The 25,041-nt window shown below is 37.7% G+C and overlaps 2 protein-coding genes and 1 pseudogene across 3 annotated transcripts; 2 read left to right on the forward strand and 1 right to left on the reverse strand.

Annotated features, from left to right (window-relative positions):
- Positions 1 to 2,699: 2,699 nt before the first annotated feature.
- On the forward strand, positions 2,700 to 3,633 carry LOC307056312 (olfactory receptor 10AG1-like; annotated as a pseudogene). Its single transcript has one exon. The product of its transcript is annotated as an olfactory receptor 10AG1-like (transcript).
- A 10,529-nt stretch (positions 3,634 to 14,162) lies between these two features.
- On the reverse strand, positions 14,163 to 15,115 carry LOC307056309 (olfactory receptor 5D13-like; the record flags this gene model as incomplete). The annotated part of the gene is given in 4 exon segments (XM_079708951.1): positions 14,163 to 14,389; positions 14,392 to 14,509; positions 14,513 to 14,746; positions 14,750 to 15,115. Coding segments are annotated over 4 exon segments (945 nt in total).
- An 8,427-nt stretch (positions 15,116 to 23,542) lies between these two features.
- LOC307055524 (olfactory receptor 4S2-like) lies at positions 23,543 to 24,377 on the forward strand (the record flags this gene model as incomplete). The annotated part of the gene is given in 3 exon segments (XM_079707758.1): positions 23,543 to 23,909; positions 23,912 to 24,217; positions 24,220 to 24,377. Coding segments are annotated over 3 exon segments (831 nt in total).
- Between the last annotated feature and the right edge of the window lie 664 nt (positions 24,378 to 25,041).

Below are 25,041 nucleotides of genomic sequence, written 5' to 3' on the forward strand. Positions count from 1 at the left end.
CACATGCCACAGAGCGGCTGGGCCCGTGAGCCATGGCCGCTGAGCCTGCGCGTCTGGAGCCTGTGCTCCGCAACGGGAGAGGCCACAACAGTGAGAGGCCCGCGTACCGAAAAAAAAATTTTTTTTTCAGTAAATGTAGAACACTATATTTTTGGTTGCAACTTCTGTTGTTCAACTTTTTCTGGCTATTTTTGTACCTGAGTTTCAGTATTCTTTTCAAATGTACTACCCTACTTGAACAGTAAGGAATAATTTAGAGAGAGGATCAGAAAATGAGAGAAGAATTTACATAAAGAGAAGATACACTAAAAAGAATAAAGCTGTTGGCAGTTTCTGAAGACAATAATTAACTCATCAAAGGTAAGTGCATTATGCTTACTAGTCTAAAAAGATTGATGAGTCATTCAACAAACAATTTTAATCAGTGTCCAACTACTACACTCTACATTGAATTAAATAGGTGAATAAAACATAGCTAAAGGTGTAAGGATAAGGTAGCGAAAAAAAATAGGCACTGTTGTGTATGTAGTCTTATACACATGAAATCATATCTTAGTAATGTCTCCTATTAGCCACTAGTTTCTGACCATTTTAAAGACTCAGTTAAAGCATTTTTGCATTTCTTAAAATCACATTTTCCTTGGAAGAATTATACAATAATAAGGTACGTTTAAATACCTTTGTACCTTAAAATATAATCTAGAATATTGTGGACAGGAAAAGAAATTATGATTTAATGTTTTTTTTCTTACTCAGAGAATTCCTCAGGATGACCAGGTTTTGGATAGATTGTTGCTTCAGTCCCATGTGTGTCTGTCTGCACCTTTGTAGCTGAAATGTTGACCCTTGTCCTCACTTAACACCCTTAGAATATGGATATAGGCGTGTCTCTTCTTTGCAGTGACTTAGTCTCTGTGGACTCTCAAATCAGTTAACACATGAAATGAAAGTTATGTACCACGAACTGAAAATAATGAAGTAATCTGCTACTTCTGCAAGAGTGAGTGACAAGAATATAATTTCTAACACACTCCTCCACACACATGCCACAGAAGGCATGCTTGAACTATACTAGGAGGGAGAGAGTTTGCTCTGACTTTTGGGTAGGAACCTTTGCTTACACCCTTGGAGTCTATTGCAAAGAAGCAGTCAAGTTGACTCCTTTTAATTTATTCAAGAAGTTAGTAGGGCTTCCCTGGTGGCGCAGTGGTTGAGAGTCCGCCTGCCGATGCAGGGGACGCGGGTTCGTGCCCCGGTCTGGGAAGATCCCACATGCCGCGGAGCGGCTGGGCCCGTGAGCCATGGCCGCTGGGTCTGTGCGTCCGGAGCCTGTGCTCCGCAACGGGAGAGGCCACAACAGTGGGAGGCCCACATACCGCAAAAAAAAAAAAAAAAAAGAAGTTAGTAATCGGGCTTCCCTGGTGGCGCAGTGGTTGAGAGTCCGCCTGCCAATTCAGGGGACACGGGTTCGTGCCCTGGTCCGGGAAGGTCCCACATGCCATGGAGCAGCTGGGCCCGTGAGCCATGGCCGCTGAGCCTGCGCGTCCGGAGCCTGTGCTCCACAGTGGGAGAGGCCACAACAGTGAGAGGCCCGTGTACCGCAAAAAAAAAAAAAAAAAAAAAAGAAGTTAGTAATCACTTCTGTGGAAAAAATATACTATGTATTGCATAGAAAAATGTATAGAATATCAAAAGAACCTTAAAATCTAGCTATAGCAAAGAAAAAAGTACTTTACAAAGATGGACAACCTCAACCCAAAACATTCACATGCATGAATGAACACACATGTATGCAAAGAAAAGAATGATTGAATTAAATGGGGTCAGCAGAACAACAGCAAATATTGAAGACGTGGGTAATTTAGGAAGATCTCAGAGATGACTTATGGCTGATGTCTCTTTCATACAATAAGTGTGTGAGGGGTGTACATTCTAGTTAGAATTGCTTGCTTCAACATAAGTGCTAGATATACCTGCCTCGTACCTCTCGTGTGTTCCTGGACAGGAACTAAAAGATCAACTAAAAGTTCCTTTTCTCCAAGCTGAAAAATCTGAATAAAAATTACGACTGCTGATTTTATAAACTGTGAAATACACAGTTTTAAAAATTAAATAACATCCCATAATGCTGAGTAGTCAGCTCATCAATTTTATTTGTAAGAAAAAAGCCTAAATGTGCAGAATGTCAAGTCAAACAAGACTTTGGAAATACCACAAGAAAACCATCGCATTTGAAAATTAACTGTATTTGTCTCCAAAACTATTTCAGATGGCTTACAAAATATTTACAAGAGCAATAGAATTAATTTTGAATTGAAAATAATGAAAAACAGAATTGAGAGGTGAGGAGAATAGCACATCAGTTGAAAACATGTTGTCACATGTCAAACAGTTGTCACAGTTGAACATAAATTCAGATTTTGCATTTTGAGTGTTCAGATGAAGAGCAAAATTATAATCACATGTCTTCAGAACCAAATACATAGCAGAATAAACAGACTGCAGGGATGTTTTTTCTTATAGATAGATTTAATAATAAAGAAAAATATACTTCACTGTACTTTTAGAGCACCTGGCATTATAGGTTTGGCTTTTATAGGGAAATGAAAATCAGAAGGCATATCATCCTGTTTATACACAAGAAAGCAAGAGCCAATGAAAGTGAAATAATGGCACCTCTGAATGAATCATTCCCACAGATGCAATATGAAGAAATGAAAGCAGAAGACAAGGTTTCCACAGTGATGCAATTTGTACTTCTGGCATTTTCTGACCTTCCGAACCCCCAAGGATTACTCTTTGGGGTGTTCTCCATCATTATCTTAACCAGAAATAGCCTCATAATAGTAATAACTAGGCTTGACCTTGCACTACAGAAAACCATGTATTTTTTCCTGGCAAATTTTTCCTCCTTGGAAATGTGTTACGTGTCTGTCACTCTCCCTAGGATTCTGGTGAACCTTTGGACTCAGGATAGAAGCATTTCTATGCTGGACTGTGCCACCCAAATGTCTTTCTTCCTTATGCTGGAAACCACTGAAGGTTTCCTCCTGGCCGTGATGGCCTACGACCACTCTGTGGCCATTTGTAAGCCTCTGCACTATCCCCTAGTCATGAACCAAAAGATGTGTATCCAGCTGGCTGTAGGCTCCTGGATCAGTGGAATCCCAGTGCAGATAGGGCAAACATCAGATTTTCTCTCTGCATTTCTGTAATTCTAACCAAATTAACCACTTCTTCTGTGACATACCCCCCATTCGGAAGCTGGCTTGTGGAGACACTTCTGTGCATGAGCTGTCAGTCTATATAGTAGCTCTGTTGTTTGTTGCCGGCCCTTTTATGTTGATACTTGCCTCCTACAGCAAAATCATTTGCACTATTCTGAGGTTGCCAACAGCCAGAGGAAGAGCCAAAGCCTTCTCCACATGTTCTTCTCACCTGCTGGTTGTGCTTTTATTCTTTGGATCTGCTACCATTACCTACTTAAGGCCCAAATCCAGTCATTCTGCAGGAACTGACAAACTGCTCTCTCTGCTCTACACCATAGCGCTTCCCATGTTCAATCCCATGATATACAGTCTTCGGAACAAGGATGTGATTGCTGCACTGAGAAAATTATTACTTAAAAAGTAGTATGAGGGGGGGCTTCCCTGGTGGCGCAGTGGTTGAGAGTCCGCCTGCCGATGCAGGGGACACGGGTTCGTGCCCCAGTCCCAGAAGATCCCACATGCCACGGAGCCGCTGGGCCCGTGAGCCATGGCCGCCGAGCCTGCGCATCCGGAGCCCGTGCTCCGCAACGGGAGAGGCCACAACAGTGAGAGGCCCACGTACCGCAAAAAAAAAAAAAAAAAAAAAGTAGTATGAGGAGTTTATTTATAAATGTTTTAACTGTTTGCCAGTTATCAGAGAAACTTTTTAAATCTCTGCATTCCCCCGTCAAGAAGTTAACCACTTCTAGTTTATACTGTACTTTTTGATACTTTTTAAATGCTTACCCGCAATTTACTGTGCTTAAATACGTATGAGTCACAGTATCTTCTATATGTTATGCCTAAAGAATAATCCTGTCTTATGAATAAAAGACTAATGTGCATCACATGTTTCATTAAAAAATTCCATCTGTTAAGATTTTTGGTTTGAATATACTGAAAAATATGCAAGATTAGTTACCTAAATAATTGTTTATATCTCCACACTTGTATTTTTGGCATTCTTTGATTCTATAGCAAGGAAGGTGGCTCATAGCAGTTAAATAATGAATGTTTGAAGGAGGGATGGAACGAGCAAAAGGACAAAGGAATATTGCCATGCCCTACCCAGAATCCCGGCAAAATCTAGAGATTTCAGGGAACCAATAACTTTGGGAGCATATTTATTTACCCACTATACACTCATGTGAAATTATTCCAATCATAATACCAAGAGACAAACTGTCATGCATTTAGCTTTCTTTATAAATGCATGTTATACCAGAATCTTCCTACTTGTCTCAACCCATTTACTTTGCACATGTTTCTATGTTCAACTTTGCAGTTTTGGCCCCAAAGTAATTTACCTTGAATTATTTCATCTTTTTCACCACTGCCCTCCAAACAGCTAATCGTATGCCAATTTATATATTTAAAATGAAATATCTATTAATTTTAAAATGTAGAAAAGTGTTAGGTTATTTTTAGAATTACCCAACTTACACAGTTGCATTGCATTAGTGTACCTTGCCTAATCTTCCATATCTTTAACCCCTTTGTACAGGGTTTGAAAATTTTAAACCATTGAACTGATGTTATCAAGGAAAGTAAGCATCTATCAATAGAATCATTAATGACCATCCTCCCAATTTCATTCTCAAATGAGCAACTCACATTAAGATACTTGGTACATCTGTCTCTGAGAACTTCTGCTGAAGTTCTTTGGACAATTATTCCATTCTGTAGTTTTAGTTATAATTGTACTCATGTGTATAAGACAATGCTAGCTCCTGTTCTATAGGGAGTTATATTTTACTTTTTTAACCCATTTGTATCCTCTACCATCTAACATGAGGTAATACATTTATTTGTTTATTTTATTCACGAACTATATATGTATATATCCCTTCTCATTTAATGTTTTATATAAGAATTTTATACACAGTCAGTAATGGAGACCAAGATGATGATGATATACTGATGACAAAGATGATGATTATGATGGAGGCATCAGTGGTGGTAGTTTTTGTTTCTGAAAATTAGTAAAACAGGTGTCATAAAATCATGGGAACAGTGCTGCCCCAGGAGTTCGGGTCACTGATTTTTAATCTTCTCTTTACCAAACTAAGATGGTAAGAACATACTGTTTCCTATTAACTCCCAGGATTATTACAAGGCTCACTTATCCACCTAGCATGGAAAGTCATTTGGAAAAGCTTAAAGTACCAAAAATGGAGGTGTTGGCTGTATTTAGGTATAATCCCTAATCAAATCGCTACATCTGCTGTATTTTATATTCAAATTTATGGAGATAATCGTAGTACTGCTATTTTTGAGGAAAGGGACATTCCATATGTCAACTACCTAGGGAAGAAAACCTACGTGTTTATGCACTGGAATTATTTCCTTTTATTAATGTATATGTTGAGTTTTTTTCTTAAATGTGCTAGTCAAACATTCACTCACCTAAATCGTGAATATGGAACACAGCTAAATTTTCATTAATATTCAAATAAAATGTTAATTAGCCTTTTTATCATTTTAAATTCAGGGCCAATGAACAAGTATAGGTTTATGAGTTCCTTCATACTTTTACGAAATTCCTTGAGACCTTTGCATTTTCTCTTTTTAGTTCTCTACCCCTTGTCTTCCAAATCTGTTAATTCACAGTGAGACAGCCTATAGAAATCACTTTTTGGAGATATAATTATTTATATGCTATCCATTTCCAGGTACAATAATTGAGCCTGACTGGAAAGAAATTTATTACATAGTATATAAAAAGAGTCATGTGGGAATTCCCTCGCAGTCCAGTGGTTAGCACCTGGCACTTTCACTGCAGGGGCCCGGGTTCAATACATGGTCAGGGAACTAAGGTCCCAGGAGCCTTGCATCACAACCAAAGACAAAAGTCATGTGACTTTACATATAATTACTTGACTAACCCATGATTGCTACCTAGGGCTCCATTTATTTCTTGAAGTAAAGAGCAAGAAATTATTCTCACGTATCTTGCTTTTTTGTACTTTTCAATTATATCAGTTTTCTGAATAGTAGCATTTACTGACCTCTGGCCACCAAATATGTGGGTGATCCAATATATAACTTGCTGAACTATTTGCTGAAGACTTAGATTCTCTGTTATGCTAAAACAGTGGCTTCAATAGATATATCATTATAAATATATATTTAATGAGAAAGGAAACATGTACATTTCTGTATGGATTCATTTTGGATGAGCGTTGTTATATGTTGGAGATTGCTTCTTCACAAGGGCATTTTACACATTGTCTCCTTAGCAATAGTAATACTTTAGACATAATGTCCCTCTAAAAAATACTGGTGAGGGCTTCCCTGGTGGCGCGGTAGTTGAGAGTCCGCCTGCCGATGCAGGGGACACAGGTTAGTGCCCCAGTCCGGGAGGATCCCACATGCCGCGGAGCGGCTGGGCCCGTGAGCCATGGCCGCTGGGCCTGCGCATCCGGAGCCTGTGCTCCGCAATGGGAGAGGCCACAGTGGTGAGAGGCCTGCGTACCGCAAAAAAAAAAAAAAAAAAAAAAAATTACTGGTGAAAACTAAGCATTATTGCTCATAAGAATGTAGTAACAATTATAATTTACAAAAGCTTCTTTCACCAAAGAAATTTTATGACATGTGAGGAATATGTGTCCTTAGACAAAAGATTTTAACATGGTGACTTGAAGCCATAAATGCAGCCTGTGTTCTCTGAACTACAATTCCCAACAATTTCTATACCTTAATTGTCCTAATAAATCAATCTCTTCCAAGAGTGTAGTAAATTTTAGTAATAAAATTTAAAGTTGTGATAAATCTATTCACATTTCTTTTTAGTCTCCTTACTCTCTGGCTCCTTGGAAGAGAGCCACATTAAATGGAGTTGATGAGGAAAGCTCGTTCTTAAGAGGATAAAAAGTATTTAGACTAAAAAGTGAAAATAACCACTGCTTTAGATGCACAATTTTATATATATATATATATATAATTTACATTACATTATATAATTTAGTGCTATTTTAACATTTTAGTAAATTTGCTTTTAGTGACTAGACTTATTCTACAACCATACCACTCAAATGCTAAGACTAGTTGAAACCATTTCCCTGTTCACGTTGAATGGCTTTTTTTTTGCTAGTGTAAAGAAGTAGTTGAATATTTGTCATTATGACTTGGTTCCTAATTTCATAGGAATATATTTACTAATATTGGACTGAGCACTAACATATCCTGGAGCCTATTAACTTCATCACAGGACCTTTCATGTTTTTGTATTTCAAGCTATATGTCAGTGAGTTTAGCATGGAGATTAGCATGGTATAAAAACAGACCCTGGGGCTTCCCTGGTGGCACAGTGGTTGAGAGTCCGCCTGCCGATGCAGGGGACACGGGTTCGTGCCCCGGTCCGGGAAGATCCCAAATGCCGCGGAGCAGCTGGGCCCGTGAGCCATGGCCGCTGGGCCTGCACGTCCGGAGCCTGTGCTCTGCAACGGGAGAGGCCACAACAGTGAGCGGCCCACATACTGCAAAAAAATATATATATATATACATACTACAAAGCCCTGCTTGATTATGTTTCTCTTCTTTCTGACTTCCCCACATAAAACTCTTCACCTGACTCACTCTTGTAGAAACTTTGCAGAGATTTACACCATTAAAGAAATTAATAGAGAGTATACTAAGACCACAAATATTATGAAAATGTTATTTCTCTAATTTAAATGTTTCATATTTTAAAAGTATGCTTGTTATAAAGTTTGTGAAAGTATCAAAATTTCATAATTAAAATTGTTTTATTTAAATCAGAATTAAAATTAGTTTAATTCTTATTCAGATTGTTGCCAATGGAAGATAGGAGAAATAAGGAGTTCATTTTAAGGGGCCTCTGATGACTTGGTACACAACTGGAGATGAGTCTACGCTGGCTGAATTTTATCCAAAATAAAAATGTTTGTTTAGATTCTTGCTACTCAGAGTCTGGTCCAACGGCCAGTAACACCAGCATTACTTGGAAGTCTATTAGAAATGCAGAATCTTGGGCCCTACCACAGGCCACTGCACCAATATCTGCATTGTACATGTTGGGCTGCACCCTGCACGCCTACGAGGCCTGCACTTGCCCAGCTCTAAGACTGAAGGAAGAGCACAGAGTCAGCAACAGAGACATCAGTGGTTTAATGAATGGGGGATCTTAATGTCTGAAGCAAGGTCCTGGAGCAACACCCCATGGTGTGCAGTGGCTGGGGGCAGGACATGGCGGTCTTTACTCCCGGGGGAAAGGGAAGATTGCCAGTTATAGGGGGAATTACGTCAGGTTGGCTCATTAGTTACCAAGAAAACTAGCAGAGGGTCATGTCCCTCACCACCCCTTTGATAAGAACAGTCACTAGCTGGGGCCTGAGACAAGTAGGTAGGGAGGCCAGTCATGTGCATAGCGTGTAGGGGAAGCGGGCACTGGTTGGGCAGGGGATGGACAGAGAGCAAGAGAACAGCCATCTTGAGTGGCCTGGCCATACAATACAGCACCCCCAGACGATTTGTATGAGTAATAAAGTATGAAAATCACTGGTTTTGATTACTTTTGGTTTGATGGAAATTTTGGTGATTTGGCAAAATAAAAATACAAGAACATACTCAGGCGTTTTCCCCTGCCTTTTTCTAAGTTGTCATTTATCACTTTTTCCCTCTTTTATTCACAAATTCAAGTCCAGAGAGAATTCATCTTTTCTCCATATACAAGTGAATGTACCACGAAGTATGCAATAAAATGATTCATTCCGAAGGGTAATGATTGATAATACTTACTTTGTCATAAGTGTGTTGGAAAAGGGCCTGTATATGTGTGTTGCATCCCAATAACAAGATATTACACACACGTGCACACACACGTGCACACACACAAACACAGAAATATTAAATCCTCCCTGATGGAATTAAAACTGACAATTTTCATTTCATTACCCAGAGTGAAGAACAGTCCTTGAGAAGAATTATTTGGAAAATGCACAATAGAGTATATTAGTAACTGGCCAGAATATTATGTTAGCCATGTGGGACCCCTGGTTTATAACTAAGGAAAATTAAAAGTAAAATGTTTGGTTTCTTTATGTTTCATAGTTGCCTACCTACCCACACCTACCCTACCTATCCAGTTTTGGTGGCGTACCTTTATCGTATAAGGTGAAGTTAAATGTTTTATTTGAGACCAACACACTTATTCTGAACATGTGACTATTATTTAATCACTAAGGTGATATAGAGGAACAATATTGCACATCTGCATAGTGCATATCCTGGGGAATCTTATGTGCTACAAACCATGATCAGCGAGAGATAAACGGAGATAATATTTTGAATTTTTTTCTAACTCAATCACTCACTGGGCAAAGACCAGAGAATGAATAATCACTTTAGGATACATTTCAATCTAAAACAATTGCAGCAATACCATATTTGTCTGGCAGATGACTCTATACCATGCAGGTAAATGTGTAATTAACTAAAAATTAAACTTTAAAAACAAAACAATATTTATACAAACTATTTTTTTATTGACGTATAGTTGATTTATAATGTTGTGTTAGTGTCTGGTGCACAGCAAAGTGATTCAGTTATACATGTATATATTCTTTTTCATATTCTTTTCCATTATGATTTATTACAGGATATTGAATATAGTTTCCTGTGCTCTACAGTAGGACCTTGTTGTTTGTCCATCCTGTATGTAATACTTTGCTTCTACTAACCCCAAACTCCCAGCCCAACCCTCCCCCCTCCTCCTCCAACTTAGCAACCACAAGTCTGTCCTCTATGTCTGTGAGTCTGTATACAAACTATTTTTGAAATGTTTTATGACATCCACTGCATTAGTAAATAGAATTTACAATATCAAGTTTAACACATCAGACTGTGAGACATGTGAGACTAGTAACAATTTTTCATTTTTGGTCTGGGTCCCTTGTTAATCCTTTGATATAAAATCAACACTTTTACTTGAAATTCAGTCATCATGTTTAATATCATTTCCTGGATTATAATAGAAGTACAGGAGGCCCTTAAGCAGAAAGGAGCAAAGAACTTGGCCTGATTTTAGAGACAATGCCTCCAGGCTCTCATTGCTAATTCTTTCATATCCACATTCTGAGTTAGCTACAGCTTTTCAGAATTCCTCTATAGCCCTGATATTCCTATTGCTTAAATGAAATGGAATAATGTTTTAAAAAATGATTTATTATACCAATGTATGAGTCAAGATTTTATGCTGGTATTTACTGTTAAATAAGACTCCTAGTGTTGCTGCAGTAAATTACCACAGACTTAGTTGTTTAAAACAATGGAGATTTATTTCCTCGCAGTTCTCCAGACCGAGAAGCCTGAAATCGAGGTGCAGGAAGGCCATGCTCCCTCTGAAGATGCTAGGGGAGAATCCTTCCTCACGTCGTCCAGATTCTGGTGGCTCCTGGAGCCCCCTGGTGGGCAGCAGTAAAACGACAATATTCCCTGTGTGTCTCTGGGTGTCTTTTCTGTCTCTTATAAGGACACACTCATTGGATTTAGGGTTCACTTTAATTTCATTTTGATGCTTACCTTAATTACATCTGCAGAGATCCTATTTCCAAATAAGGTTTCTGAGCTTCCGGGTGGACGTGGATATTTGGGGGACACCATTCACCCAACACAAATTATTTCACATTTGGTTTACAGCTATTTTATTAGACATTGAATAGAAACCAAAAGATCAGATAACTGGTTTATGACTCTAAATTGAAAAATCTAGTGAGTTGACTACATAATTTGAATCATCATCTCTACTAGAAGCATTGAACAACACTATGTAATAGATCAAATTTCTTTTGGTGACACAAATCTTCAACAAAATTGTATTCAGCGATTCATTAATGTCCTGACACTCTCTTTCACATCTTTGTTCCTGAGGTTGTAGATCAAAGGGTTCAGCATGGGAATCACCACTGTATAAAATACAGAACCTACTTTGACTATGAGCCATGAGTTTTTGGTGGTGGGTACACAATAAATGAAAAGGACAGTCCCATGGAGAATGGTGATGGCAGTCAGATGGGAGGCACAGGTGGAGAAGGCTTTTTGGTGCCCACCAGCAGAAGGCATTTTTATGATAGTGACAAAAATGGACATAAAAGTAGTGAGGATAATTACTTTGTTTGACAGAACAAAGTGCTTGGCTGATGTAGGGATCCGAACAGGAGACAAAGACAATGACAGAGTGCTCACAGACAAAATTATTTGTGATGTTAGACCCACAGAAGGATAATCCCAGTAGAAAATAGGTGAGTGTCAAGGAAGAGACTACACCCCACGTGTAGGGCCCAGCCACCAATGATGCACAGAGCTCTAGGGACATGACCGTTGCAAGAGGCTTACAAACTGCCACAAATCACTCATAGGCCATCACTGCCAAATGAATGTTTCTGCACTGCAACTATACAACCCAAGAAGCATTGCATGATGTATCCTGGGAAAGAGATGGTTCTGTCTCGCACAACCAAGTTCTCCAAGAGTTTGGGTGGAAAAACTGGGAGAAATGAAGGGTGGGAGAAAGAGAGAGAGAGAAATTTGGAAGTGGAATCTGATTCCAATGAACAAAATGTAGGGCTTATGTATGCGTCCATGGCCTTGGGGATTTAGACCCCAGAGAATATTTACTGAACTATTTCTTTTTATGTCACAAACTCAGAAATTAACTTGAGTGTTTTTCTATGTGGCAATTTACAAGAAGGTAGTTTCTTCTAAATCACTGGAGACAGCGCCTCATCTAGCCTACCCCATGAATTTCTTCTTAAAAATTAATTACAGAAAAATATACGAACTGAATTAGAAAATATGGTGACTACAGTAAAACCCAAAGTGAAAGATAAATCAGCTAAAATGCAACTATTCAGAGATAACTGCTATTACATTGACTGGGTGATTTTTTTGTCCTTTTCTGTGTATAAAGTGCATGTGTTTTGAGGTGTATAAACAACATAACTTGGATTCTGGTTTTATTGCTTAACATAAGTATTATTATTTTCAGAAACAGTGATGTACTTTATTGAAACTAAATTGTGTTTTCTTCTAAATATGTCCAATCCACACTTCCAAGCTTATATTAATACAGTTAAATAATATAATCTCTTAAAAGTGACAAATGCATTTTGGAAACATGTTTAAGTCTCTAAAACCACTGGGTGTCAACCAATCCAATGGTTCTGCTAAGCCAAAATACGACCCAGTTAGATCCACTTGTGCCTTCCCTAGGCCCATGACAACCTGACTAACCCTTACCAGACTTTAAGGAAGCCATAGCACAAAAGAGGCAGTTTCTCACCAGGTATAGAATTATTTGTTGTACATAGCATGGCCTTGATCCAGAATCCCGCAGGTCTGCATGGTTATTCTTTCAATGGGACAGGCTTGAGTTCCACAGTGCATCTTCTCTCCATCACTGACACCTGGACCAGCTCTGGAGCCAATTTCTGCACCCAAATCACCCAAATCTAGCAAACTTCTTGTATGGTAATTTTCTTTGCTGCACAACCAACTTAGAGGGCTAAACACATACACATTTTTATATCAGTTTCTGCAGCATAGTAGTTTGGACCTTGTATGGGAAGAAGTGTTTGCATAACTTCATAAGATAGTGCTAAACTGTTTTCAAAGTCATTTAACCTTTCACTCTCCTCTGAAATGCATAAACATTCAACTTGCTCCACATCTTCACCGATATTTGAAACTCGTTCATTTTAGCTATGCTAATGGGAGTGCAGAAGTATCTCATTGTGATTTTAGTTTTAGTTTTAATGAGAATTTCATTGATGACTAATTATGCTTAGTATCTTTTCATGTGTTTACAGACGATTTGTATATTTTGTTTTGTCAAATGTCTGCTCAAATATTTCACCAACTCTTTAACTAGGTCATTTCTCTTCTTGTTTTGAGTATGAAGAGTTCTCTATATATTCTGCACACAAATCCTTTATCAAACATATATATTGCAAATATTTACTCACAATCTGTGGCTTATATTTTCATTTTATTAATGATAAGTTGATTAATAAGTTTTGAAAGATATTTTTTCTATTTTATGCTAAAATTTTTTAGTTTTAATTTTTATGTTTATATCTATGATCCATTTCATTTCGTTCATGGTAATGGTTGTATATGTTATGAAGTAAAAGTAAAGACTCATTTATCCATATGGATAGCCAGTTATCTCAACATTGTTTGTTGAAAATTATCATTTCTCTATTGAATTATAATGGCAAGTTTTTTGAAATTTAAATGGCCAGAGTTGCTTGAGTCCATTTTGGGACCCTCTTATTTTAATATCCCACTGCCTTGATTACACACACACACAAAAAAAACTTTTGGAATAAAATAGGGATATGAATTTAGGGAAAGCAGAACAATACTTTAGTTAATTTTGTTTGCTAGTCAGCAGGCTATATGTTTCATGAATAAAATTTAACTTCCACCATTTATTATACAATGATTAGCAAAGGATTCATTACAAGCTACAGTAAACTGAAACATTTGTTAAAGCAATCTCTGGAGTATGAGTTTCCTGATTACAATTCTAGGGACTCATCTTAGACCCGCTCATATCTGATGAGCTGGGAATCAGTTTTACTTTGGAAACACACATATAAAATTATACTGTATATGGTAAAGCATTTAAAAATAATTTACAAAACATTACAAAAGACAGTCAAATAATTTCTTTTCCAGTTTGGTTTACATGTTGTTTACAGCTATTTCACTAAACATTAATGTATGCAACAATCAATAATCAACAATCAGTAAAATGTTCTGCTGCCATAGGTATATTAATTAAAAGCCTATTGATTAAAAGATTTAAATCATCAATTGCACTACAAGAGATGAACAATGTATAGTGCAGTAAATCAGTTTTTTAGAAATAAAATAATGAATCTAAAAATATTATATGGAGTGATAAAGCAATTTTGCAAAAACTAATTTTCTGAATGTGTTTTTTACATCTTTGTTCCTCAGGCTATAGATCAAGGGGTTCAGCATGGGAATCACCACTGTGTAAAACACAGAAGCCACTTTAACTGCGAGCCAAGAAGTTTTAGGATTAAGGATACAGTTAAGGAAAAGGATGGTTCCATGGGAAATGGTGATGGCTGTCAGGTGGGAGGCACAGGGGAGAAGGTTTTCCGGTGCCCGCTTGAAGAAGGCATCCTCATAAAAGTGACAAAAATGAGTATATAGGACATCAGCATAGCCACCAGCCTGCTCACCTCATTGAATATGGCAATAATAAATCATAGCATCTGGCTGATATAGGGGTCTGAGCAGGAGACAGAAACAATTACAGAGTGGTCACAGATAAAATTATTTATGATGCTAGACTCACAATAGGATAATGCATGAAGAAAATATGTGAGTGTCAGGGAACACACTATACCCCATGAGTAAGACCCAGCCACCAACAGAGCACAAAGCTTCTGAGACATAGCAGTGCTATAGAGCAAGGGGTTACAGACTGCCACAAAACAGTCCTAGGCCATTGCTGCTAACATGAAAGTTTCTGTTACTCCAAATATGCAAGCAAAACAAAATTGCATAATGCAACCAGAGAAAGAGATGGTTCTCTCCTCCACAATCAAGTTCTCCAACAATTTAGGTGTCACAACAGTAGAATAACAGAAATTAACAAAGGACAAGTGACTAATGAAAAAGTACATGATCATGTGGAGTTTTGAATTGATCTTGATGATTATCAAGATCATGCCCAAATTCCCCACCACAGTGACTGTGCAGATAGATGAGAAAACCAAGAAGAGTGGAACCTGGGGTTCTGGATATTCTGAAAAACCCAGGAGAATAAATGTGGGTATGATACTCTGATTTCCCTCTGATAACATCATGATTCCTGTTGAATAAGGAACCAAAAGTTATTCCCCCAAAGTAGAAATGAATAGAAAAGAGAAACAGAGAAGAAAGAAGCTTCATATGTCTCTGTAGAGTTGATATAGATTCCCCAGGGATGGTCCTCAAACCAGCAGCAGCAGGAGCACCTGAGAATGTGTTTAGGATGCAAATTCTCTAGCCCCATCTCCAACTTCCTGAATCAAAACCTCTAGAGCGGAGCCTGCAATCTGTGATGTAACCAGCCCTCCAGGTGATTTTTGATACATGCTAAATTATGACAACCACTAAAATAGACTCATCATCCTATTGTTTAAATTTTAGCCCTTGTTAGTATTTTTTTTTTTTTTTTTTTCGGTACGCGGGCCTCTCACTGTTGTGGCCTCTCCCGCTGCGGAGCACAGGCTCCGGACGCGCAGGCTCAGCGGCCATGGCTCACGGGCCCAGCTGCTCTGCGGCATGTGGGATCCTCCCGGACCGGGGCACGAACCTGCATCCCCTGCATCGGCAGGCGGATTCTCAACCACTGCGCCACCAGGGAAGCCCCCCTTGTTAGTATTTTTAATGTAGAACTGAAATATAAATTTCGAGCACAAAAGAAATTGTAAAACAGAAGCAAGAGAGATAAAACAGAAGCAGAGTACCTTGTTATGGTTCTAAGAATTACGCTAAGGATCAAGGAGATCACATGACATGCAAATGGTGCCACATAATTCTTAGTATTAATTGTTTTTATATTTTTGATTTTTAGGCATAATAAAAATTAAACACCTATAGTATTTATGAGTTGGAATAAATCTTAAATTGTAGCTAGTTTATACCTTCCTTAATTTTAGTGCTAAAATTTTATTACAGAATCTTATTCACAAAATGATCATATAGGAGCCATAAAAACCTCTATTAATGGTACACTGCCTCCTGGGGTAAGTGGGTCTTATTTATTGATATTTGCTTAACCTTTATTTTCTATTAATTAAAGTTAATTAATTAAATTCTATTAATTGTTAATGTGCTTTTAGGTCATCTATTCTGAAATATATTTTAAAATTATAAATATATGATTAAATATAATATAAAATATAGTTTTTTGAGAAACAGAAGTGTATTATATTCACCAATAATAATTTCATACAAAATATGTGCTAAGATACAATGAAAAGTACACATTTTCTCAACCAGTAAGAAGCAAGCTCTCTGTTATGATGAGGCAAACTTGGGGAAGATAGGGAAGTGAGAGCAGTAAGACCATAAAATGAATGACCCCAAGTTATAGACATAGAGCTGCAGCAAAATTAGACGGTTGATCTGTTCTGTCTTCTTAGCTTTGTCTGGATCAAGTTTCAGGCTCCAGACTCAGCTCCATGAATGCCTACTTGACATGCACTACAAACAACCCTAGACATAAAACATGTGTGATCAGCATATTCTTTCCAATAGCCAGTGAGACTGGGCAGATACAATGCAAATATCCATTGTGGTTCAGACTAAATTAATAACAAAAGATACTCAGAAACTGACTTGGTGTTTAACTCTAGCAATTTCAAATGATTTGGAGAAAATCAGTGGATTAGGATTAGGTTTGTACTCAAATTGAAACTAGGCCTATAGAATTTCAATATCAATAAATATGTTATGAATCTTTTGCAACTTCCCCATTGCTCACTGCTGCCAGTTTCTGTAATACAAAATTTAATTATTAGAAACACTTCATGCCCTGTTAGTGAAAATTAAAATGCCTCTGATCATAGAAAGGGGCCATCTGTAGTTTTTAGAATAATCTATATGAGCTGGAGCTCCATCTTTTCCATGTAAATTGAAGGATACCAAAAGAGACATGAATTGACCTGAAACCAGAAGTTCTTGATTAATTTACTGAGGATTTCTTTCTATGATTAATGAACCTCATGTATATTTCTTCTCAGTAATCAAACATTCTTTAAGATATCAATAGGCTTTAGGATTGCAACGAAAGTGGTAGTATATTTCAATGAGTATGCCAATAAAATGGCATTTTATTTCCAGGACATAAGAAATATTAAATAATACAAAGAGAAAACTTAAAGTTGAATTCACAGTCTAAACTCTGCCAAACTCTGGCTCTTGTATTTCCCTCCATGACAATGAAGTTATAAAGTACAGAGAATTATAATTGGAGTGTTACTCAGTGGACCACAAACCATGTAATTAGTTGAAACACTGTCTCTTGTGTCGTTGTGGTGAATAAATTTTCTTCTAAATCATTAAAGATAATTAAACCACTACATCTATTCCATTAATTACTTTTTGATATTGAATTACTGAAATAATACATATTCACTGAAGTAAACATGAAATGTAGAATTGGAAATAAGAAAAAAAAGAACAATCTAGAAGTAATTGTTATTAACTCCATTGCATTTCAAATCCAGCATTCAGGTTTAGAGTAGAGAAACTTGGCCTGCACTGCCTTAAGCAAAGGATAAAAGTGACACCTCCAGTGGTATAATGTGGATATCATTTACCCCTGATATGATGTGATGAGAAAAGCTTCACACCTGTGATATTCTTTCCCCAAAACCTATAATCTCAGCTTGATATGAGAGAATCATTAGGTAAACCCATATTTGGAAACATTCTACAGGATACTGCACCAGTACTCCTTAGAACTGTCAAAGTCAAGAAAAACAAGAAAAGGATGAAAAACTGTTACAGACCAGGAGATATTGAGGAGATGAGACCTAAATCCAATGCGATACTCTGGATTGCATCTCAGAAAGAAAAGAGGGTATTAATGGGAAAAAAAACCTGATGGGATCCAAATAAAATTTAAATTTTGGTGATCATAATGTGCTCTTATTTCTTTTTCTTTAATTTTATTTTACTGTGGTAAGAACACTTAACATGAGATCTAACCTCATAAGATATTTTTAAGTGTACAATACAGTATTGTTGACTACAGATATAATTATGTACAGTGTATCTCTGTTCATCTTGCTTAACTGAAACTTTGTGCCAATTGATTTGTAACTTCCCATTTTCTCCTCTACTAAACTCTGGCAGCTATTATTCCACTTTTTGAGTCTATGAATTTGATTACATTAGATACATCATATAAGTGGAATCATGCAGTATTTGTCTTTCTCTGACTGGCTTATTTCCCTTAGCATCATGTCCTCAAGTTTCATCCATGTAGTCACATATTATACAATTTCCATCTTTTTTAAGCCCAAATTATATTCCATTGTTTTTATATACCACATTTTTTTTAATCCAATCATCTGTCCATAGACATTTCAGTTGTTTCCCCATCTCGGCTACAGTGAATGGTTCTGCAATGAACATGGGGATGCTAATATCTCTTTGAAATCTTGATTTCAAATCTTTTGGATAATATCCAGAAGCAGGATTACTGGATTACATACAATTCAATTTTTAATTTTGTAAAGAACCTCCATACTGTTTTCTGTAGCAGCTGCACCATTTTGCATCCCTACTAACTATTTACAGTGAGGTGTGGTGAAAACCCTCTGAAATATCTTTGCAATTTATTTTGTAAATCAAAAATTATTTTAAAATTGTAAAATTTATTTTTAAAATGTCAACATTCATGTTAATAGTCCCATTTTATCGTATCTCCAATACCACAACCAGCTCTGCTTTATGCCAACACACCATCACCTCTGAATTGAAATAGCATAAACATAATAAGTAGCCTCTCAGCATCCACTCCCCCTCCCACCCACTTTGATTCATTTTGCTACACCATTTGCCAGACTTTGTTTTCAGTATCTGTGGCTATGAGTGTGTTGGGACCAGGTTGAGGGGTGGTGGTTAGGGATAGTTAGTAACATTTTTGAACTCATTACTAACTAAATAAGAACTAATTTAGTGAATGCAAATTTACTATTTCCCAAAAATACACGTTTCACAAAAAAATAAACGACACAAAAAATCTAATTCCCTAGACCGCAAAATTGGTATGCGGAAAAGTCAGTGTTCAAATACCATCTTCTTCACATAAAGAAATACTATTATACAAAATCACAGCAGCCTTAGGGCTTACTCCAGTCATAGCAATTATCTTATGGTTGTGTTTTGATGTGAATAGTGCCCTTGTGTATCTTCCTACTACTCTCTTTTTTTCATTTCTATATAATATTCAGTTGAATAAATACAATCAAAATCATTTTTCGGGCTTCCCTGGTGGTGCAGTGGTTGGGAGTCCTCCTGCCGCTGCAGGGGACGCGGGTTCGTGCCCCGGTCCGGGAAGATCCCACATGCCGCGGAGCGGCTGGGCCCGTGAGCCATGGCCGCTGAGCCTGCGCATCCAGAGTCTGTGCTCCACAACGGAAGAGGCCACAACAGTGAGAGGCCCGCGTACCGCAAAAAAAAAAACAAAAACAAACAAACAAAAAAAACAAGCAGTGCACATAAAGTACATTATAATAATGCACTTATAATAATGCAGGACACATAGTAAGTATTTGACCGGTGGAATACATTGTTATTCGTTTAAAGAATGGGTATAAGACAGGAAATTCAGGGTGACCATATAAACCAGGGAAATCTATTCTGAAAAGCCTTCTCCCAAGTGGGTCCCCACATTGACCAATGCAGTCGGGAAAGTTAATGTATCTTTGGTCAGAACTTTCAACAGTGGAAGCAACATAGAAGCCTCAAGGGAGCTCATTACTCTGGACAGCGACAGAGAGCACAGCATCATCTGGGTATCAGGGGGCTTTATTTTCTCCTTCTCAAGCCATAGAATATGGATTTGAAAGAGCCTTAAACCAGGACTCTTGACTGAAGTTACACTGGGCTGAGGAGCAACTCTGGATCTCAGGGGGAGAGTAAGTTAAGCTTCGGAATGCTCTCAAAGACGCTTGTTTCTACCGTATTTACCTTCTGTCCTTCCGGTTTACTGAGCACCTGCCAAGAACCTAATAAAGTAAAACTTATCTTTGCTTCAGGCACCAAAACAAATAACCTTTGCTTTGTGACCAAGGCAGCAGTTCTAAGGAATAAGTGGGGACAGACTGTTTTCCAAAGCAACATACATGCTCTCACCTACAGAAATCTAAGACTTTTGGAATAGGAATTGTGTTGGGAGGAGTCATAGCTGGGAAGAGGATTCATAGGACCCAGAAGTAGGAAAATGATGGGAAGATTTTCATACTCTCCAGGTAAGTAAAGTCACCTTTATCACCTTTCTTCTTTGCCTTATATTTCCCATCTTTATGATTTTCAGGGTAAAAATAACTAACATTTCTTAAGTACTTCCTATGGAACAGATACTATGCTAAGCTTTATGGACATTAGCTATTTTAATTCTCACACCAATTCTATGAGGCAGGAGCTACTAAAGCCCTATTTTACAGGTGAGGACAATGATGAAGCAAATAAAATTACCTGCTTAAAGCCACACTCCTGGTAAAGCCACACTTGCTGGGGCCAGAGGTAGGAAATCCAGCTCTATCTGGTAAGAATTTGTGCTTTTAACAAGTAGTCTATGCTAGACAATGGGCAGGGCTAAATCCAGGCTATCTAGAAAGATTCATAAACCAGAAACTCTCAGTTCCTTTCTCCCTCTCTCCCTCCCTCCTGAAAGTTTACTCAGAACCTAATGTACTTGCTAGTCAGGTCAAGAGTCAAGCTGCTGGGGATCCACACAGTCTAATGAGGGAGACCCACAAGTAATTTAAAAGATGATGGTTTAAGTATTATGGTGGAAATAAACAGAGGATACCTAAAGGGGTCAAGAAATGCCTCTGCTGCAGACTCTTGAAAAGCCACCTCTTTCAGGAAAAATCTGATGACATATTTTTTCAGGGATTCAGCATCTGGTCAAGGCAGTGGAATTTAGCGTTTGGTGAAACCTAAAGCCTCATCCATTAGGCATTGCCTCCTTTCTTATTCGACTACAGGTTGAAAGGATCTTCCACAATGTAGAATAATCCACGCCTAGTCCCAGCACCACATGGCAGTTAACAGTTGGGGGAGGGAAGGTGAGACAAGGATCCTAGGAGTCCCAGACTCTGGCAAGATAATGGGAAAGCTTGAATACGCTTCTTCACAATCTGAACCATTTTCTAAGACTGTGCCTGTCCTACATCAGAAACTACTGTTTGGTTATAAAGCCCGTGGGTCTACCAAGGGCACAGATATCAGGACTCCACTAACTTATCACAGAATATTGGTGTCTATCTTGGTTAATTATATTTTGTTTGAGTTAAAGTAGCAATTCCTGTCCCAGAGACCCTAGAACAATAAAGAAGAACACAAACCTATTATCAATATTTTTAAAAGGCCAATGGAATTTGTAGGTTTAAATGATATAATGTAGCACAGGCTAAGTGAATATATTATGGTTGAATCTCTGTTCCACCAATGACTAGCTATGCGACTGTGGATAAACTTAGTTTACCTTTCTGAATTTTATTCCTTATGTCAATTATGGGACTAGTTCTACATACTTCATAGAGTGACAAGAATTAAAGTAGATAATATGATCAAGCACTGAAAAAAGGGCCTAATCCTTAGAACAGCACTGTGGAATAGAAATAGAATACAAGCTACACTGTCATTTGAAATGTTTTAAAAGCCACATAAAAAAGCAAAAGATATAGGTGGAATTTATTTTAGTAATATTTAATCATATTTTGTTTAACCCAATTATGCAAATTTTTATGATGTCAAAACATTTTTTATCACTTTAGTTTTTTAACTTAAATTTAAATAAATTGAAACTTCAGTTTCTTAATCACGCTATCCACACTGCAAGTGCTCAGTACCCACAGTGAGCTACCATATCCCATACAGCAGACAAAGTAGGCACTAATCTAATTACTGTAAGTAGAGGTGGGAACAAAACATGGCTCCAGCAGACCAGGAATTGATAGATACCAGGAAACTACTGGTAATTTTACTAATATGATCATGCTTTCTCTTTATGTAAAAAAAAAATCTTGATTTTTTTAGAGACATGAATACTGAAGCAATAAAAGTTGAAATGACATGATTTGCATTAAAATACTTTGGAACCAAAAAGAAATGAAAAAGAGAGATGAAACAAATATAGTAAAACATTAGTCATTTTTAATCTGAATAACAGATATATGAGCACTTATTATCTCCATTTCGTGGTTATTTGAAATTTTTCACACTAAAATGTAAGAACTGGGAATCTAGTTGGAAAAATCAAAAGGCGTAATTCAGTGAGTGCTTCCTTTATGCTGGGCTAGGTTTGGTATTTGAAAAATTCTCTGAAGTAGTCAGTCACATTTCCATTTGAAGGATGAAGAAACCAGAGTTCAAAAAGTTTAAATAACTTGCCAAATTAATGGAAGCAGTATTTGTACTGAAGCAGTACAAAAATAGATACACATTGTCCCAACATTCACACATCTTTTGGTTCAAAAGAATACAGAAATAATGAAAGAAACTACATTCAATGACAGTGATTCTTTGTATTAAAAATATCATCTCAGATTTCATGATATAACATTAAAGTTAGAGGAGACCCTGGTATTCATGTAGAGTCAACCCATTGACCAAAGAAACTGGGTCTCAATGAAGATAAGTAACTTGCCCCATTATCTCACAGTTGTTCACTGTCAGAGGCACATCTAAACCTACCTGAGCATTGTTACCTCCCATATCCTATAACAACTAATGTCAACTAGATTCTGAAGTCTTGAGCATCTTGCAAATGGTATTTCCTTCTTGTGAAGCCTCTGTGCATTTTCCCCAACTTTTAAACATATAAGGGGTGACAAAAAGTAAATTCCCAGGATAATCTAATATGTGATAAAGCCAATCAGGGTGATAGTGATTTGGGAGGCCAAAGAGCTACATAAAAGGCTAGTTACATGCCAGGTCTGGCTCAAAGTTGTACATTTGAAGACATATACTTATGATCACAAATGTCTGTGTGATAGATTCCATGTATCAACTGGAACATAGGAAAAAAACACCCTGGAGTTGAGAGAGAGGAGGTTATCACTGGAATCTCAATTTAAAAGGAAGATATAAATTCTCAAGCAACAATGATTCAGATAACTGATTATTAAGTGGAGAGCCTAGACTCCATGCCTAAATATATTTAAAGTCCATTAATTTTCCTTCTCTTTCCTCTTTCTTCCTCCATCCCTCAGTCAATCTCTGGTCATTTTAAGAAACAGACTATACTGAAACCAACACCTCAAGGGAGAAATTTTGTAAATAATTGTTTAAAAATAATAACAATAATCTTATGGCATCATGTGCCCAAATCTAATTGTCCTTTATATTTTTTTCCAACAGGTAAAATCACACAATGTTTCTCTCTTGTGACCTGCCCAGATTCCATGGATAATAATGTCACTGAATTTATCCTCATGGGTCTTTCCCAAAATAAGGAAGTACAGCAACTATGCTTCTTTTTGTTCCTACTCTTTTACATGATCTCCATGACTGGAAATTTTTTCATTATAATAACTATTCAACGGAGCTCAAATCTCAACTCTCCAATGTACTTCTTCCTTAGCTTCCTATCCTTTGTTGACATCTGCTATTCCTCTGTTACAGCCCCCAAGCTGATTATTGACTTTCAAGCCAAGGTCAAGAGAATCTCTTTTGATGGTTGTATGGTCCAGCTCTTTTTTGTCCATCTGCTTGGCTGCACAGAGTTCTCTATCCTCACAGTGATGGCCTATGACACGTACGTGGCCATCTGTAAGCCTCTATGCTATTTGACCATCATGGACTGGAAATTCTGCTCCATATTGGTGGTGTTCTGTTGGTTAGGAGGCTTTGTGAATACTTTTATCCAGACCATCTCACTGTACAACTCCCTTTCTGTGGCCCCAACCTGATTGACCACTACTTCTGTGACGTCCACACTTTACTGAAGCTGGTTTGCACAGACACATATGTGGTGGGGCTCATTGCAGTGGCCAACAGTGGCATGATTTCACTGAGCTCCTTTGTCATTCTTTTGGGCTCTTACACCGTCATCTTGCTTTCCTTCAAGTCTCGCTCATCAGAGGGGAGACACAAAACTCTGTCCACATGCGCTTCCCACATCACTGTGGTAATATTATATTTTGTCCCCTGCATCTTCATCTACCTGAGACCTTCCACCATTTTCCTGAGGACAAGATGGTGGCTGTATTTTACACTGTCATCACACCCATGTTGAATCCTCTGATCTACAGCCTGAGAAACACGGAGGTGAAAAATGCAATGAAGAGACTGTGGATCAAGAGGTTGTTGGGCAGAAACAGGAGAGACCCTGGGGATTGATACAGCCTCCGTTGTACCAGTTTCCAAAAGGGTTACTGGGAATTAGTCAGTCATTAGCCCTTAATCCTATCACACAAATAAATAATTGAATATCATATAAAGAGTCTTGGATCTGAAGTCTAACGATCTAGTTTGGAAGGTACCAATCACCAAGAGTTTGACTTTAGTGATACTCTGAAGATACTCTGATATCTGCTAAGAGATATTCCCTACTGGGAGCCCTGAGTGGATTAAACATTTGTACAGGGAAATCTGACACCAAACACAGTCTATTTTGTAACAGAGAGTACTATTGCCTCTGAGCAATGCCTCTAAGTGATGTGGTATGTCAGGTATACATATATTCCAATAAAGGAATGATACCAAAAACAAATACTGACGTTGATTTCGCTATCTTTGCCTTGCCTGTTTCCACATCTGTTAAATGGATTGAAGCTACTTTTCCCACCACTTCCCAGGGTTATATAGAGAATCAAATGAGATGGAAATAGAGGTGAAAGCATTTTGTCAGTGGCAGGAACTGCATTCATTGCTGTTATTGTTGTTACCATAACCTTGGCAACTCCAGACATCTAGACAACCCTCATTTAAAGAATTTGATTTGGGGTTGAGGGGTTTTTCTCACATGATCATTACTAAACAGTTCATAGATGGGAATTATTTA

Source organism: Hyperoodon ampullatus (assembly GCF_949752795.1).
Source record: "Hyperoodon ampullatus genome assembly, chromosome: 7".
Taxonomy (NCBI): Eukaryota; Metazoa; Chordata; class Mammalia; order Artiodactyla; family Ziphiidae; genus Hyperoodon; species Hyperoodon ampullatus.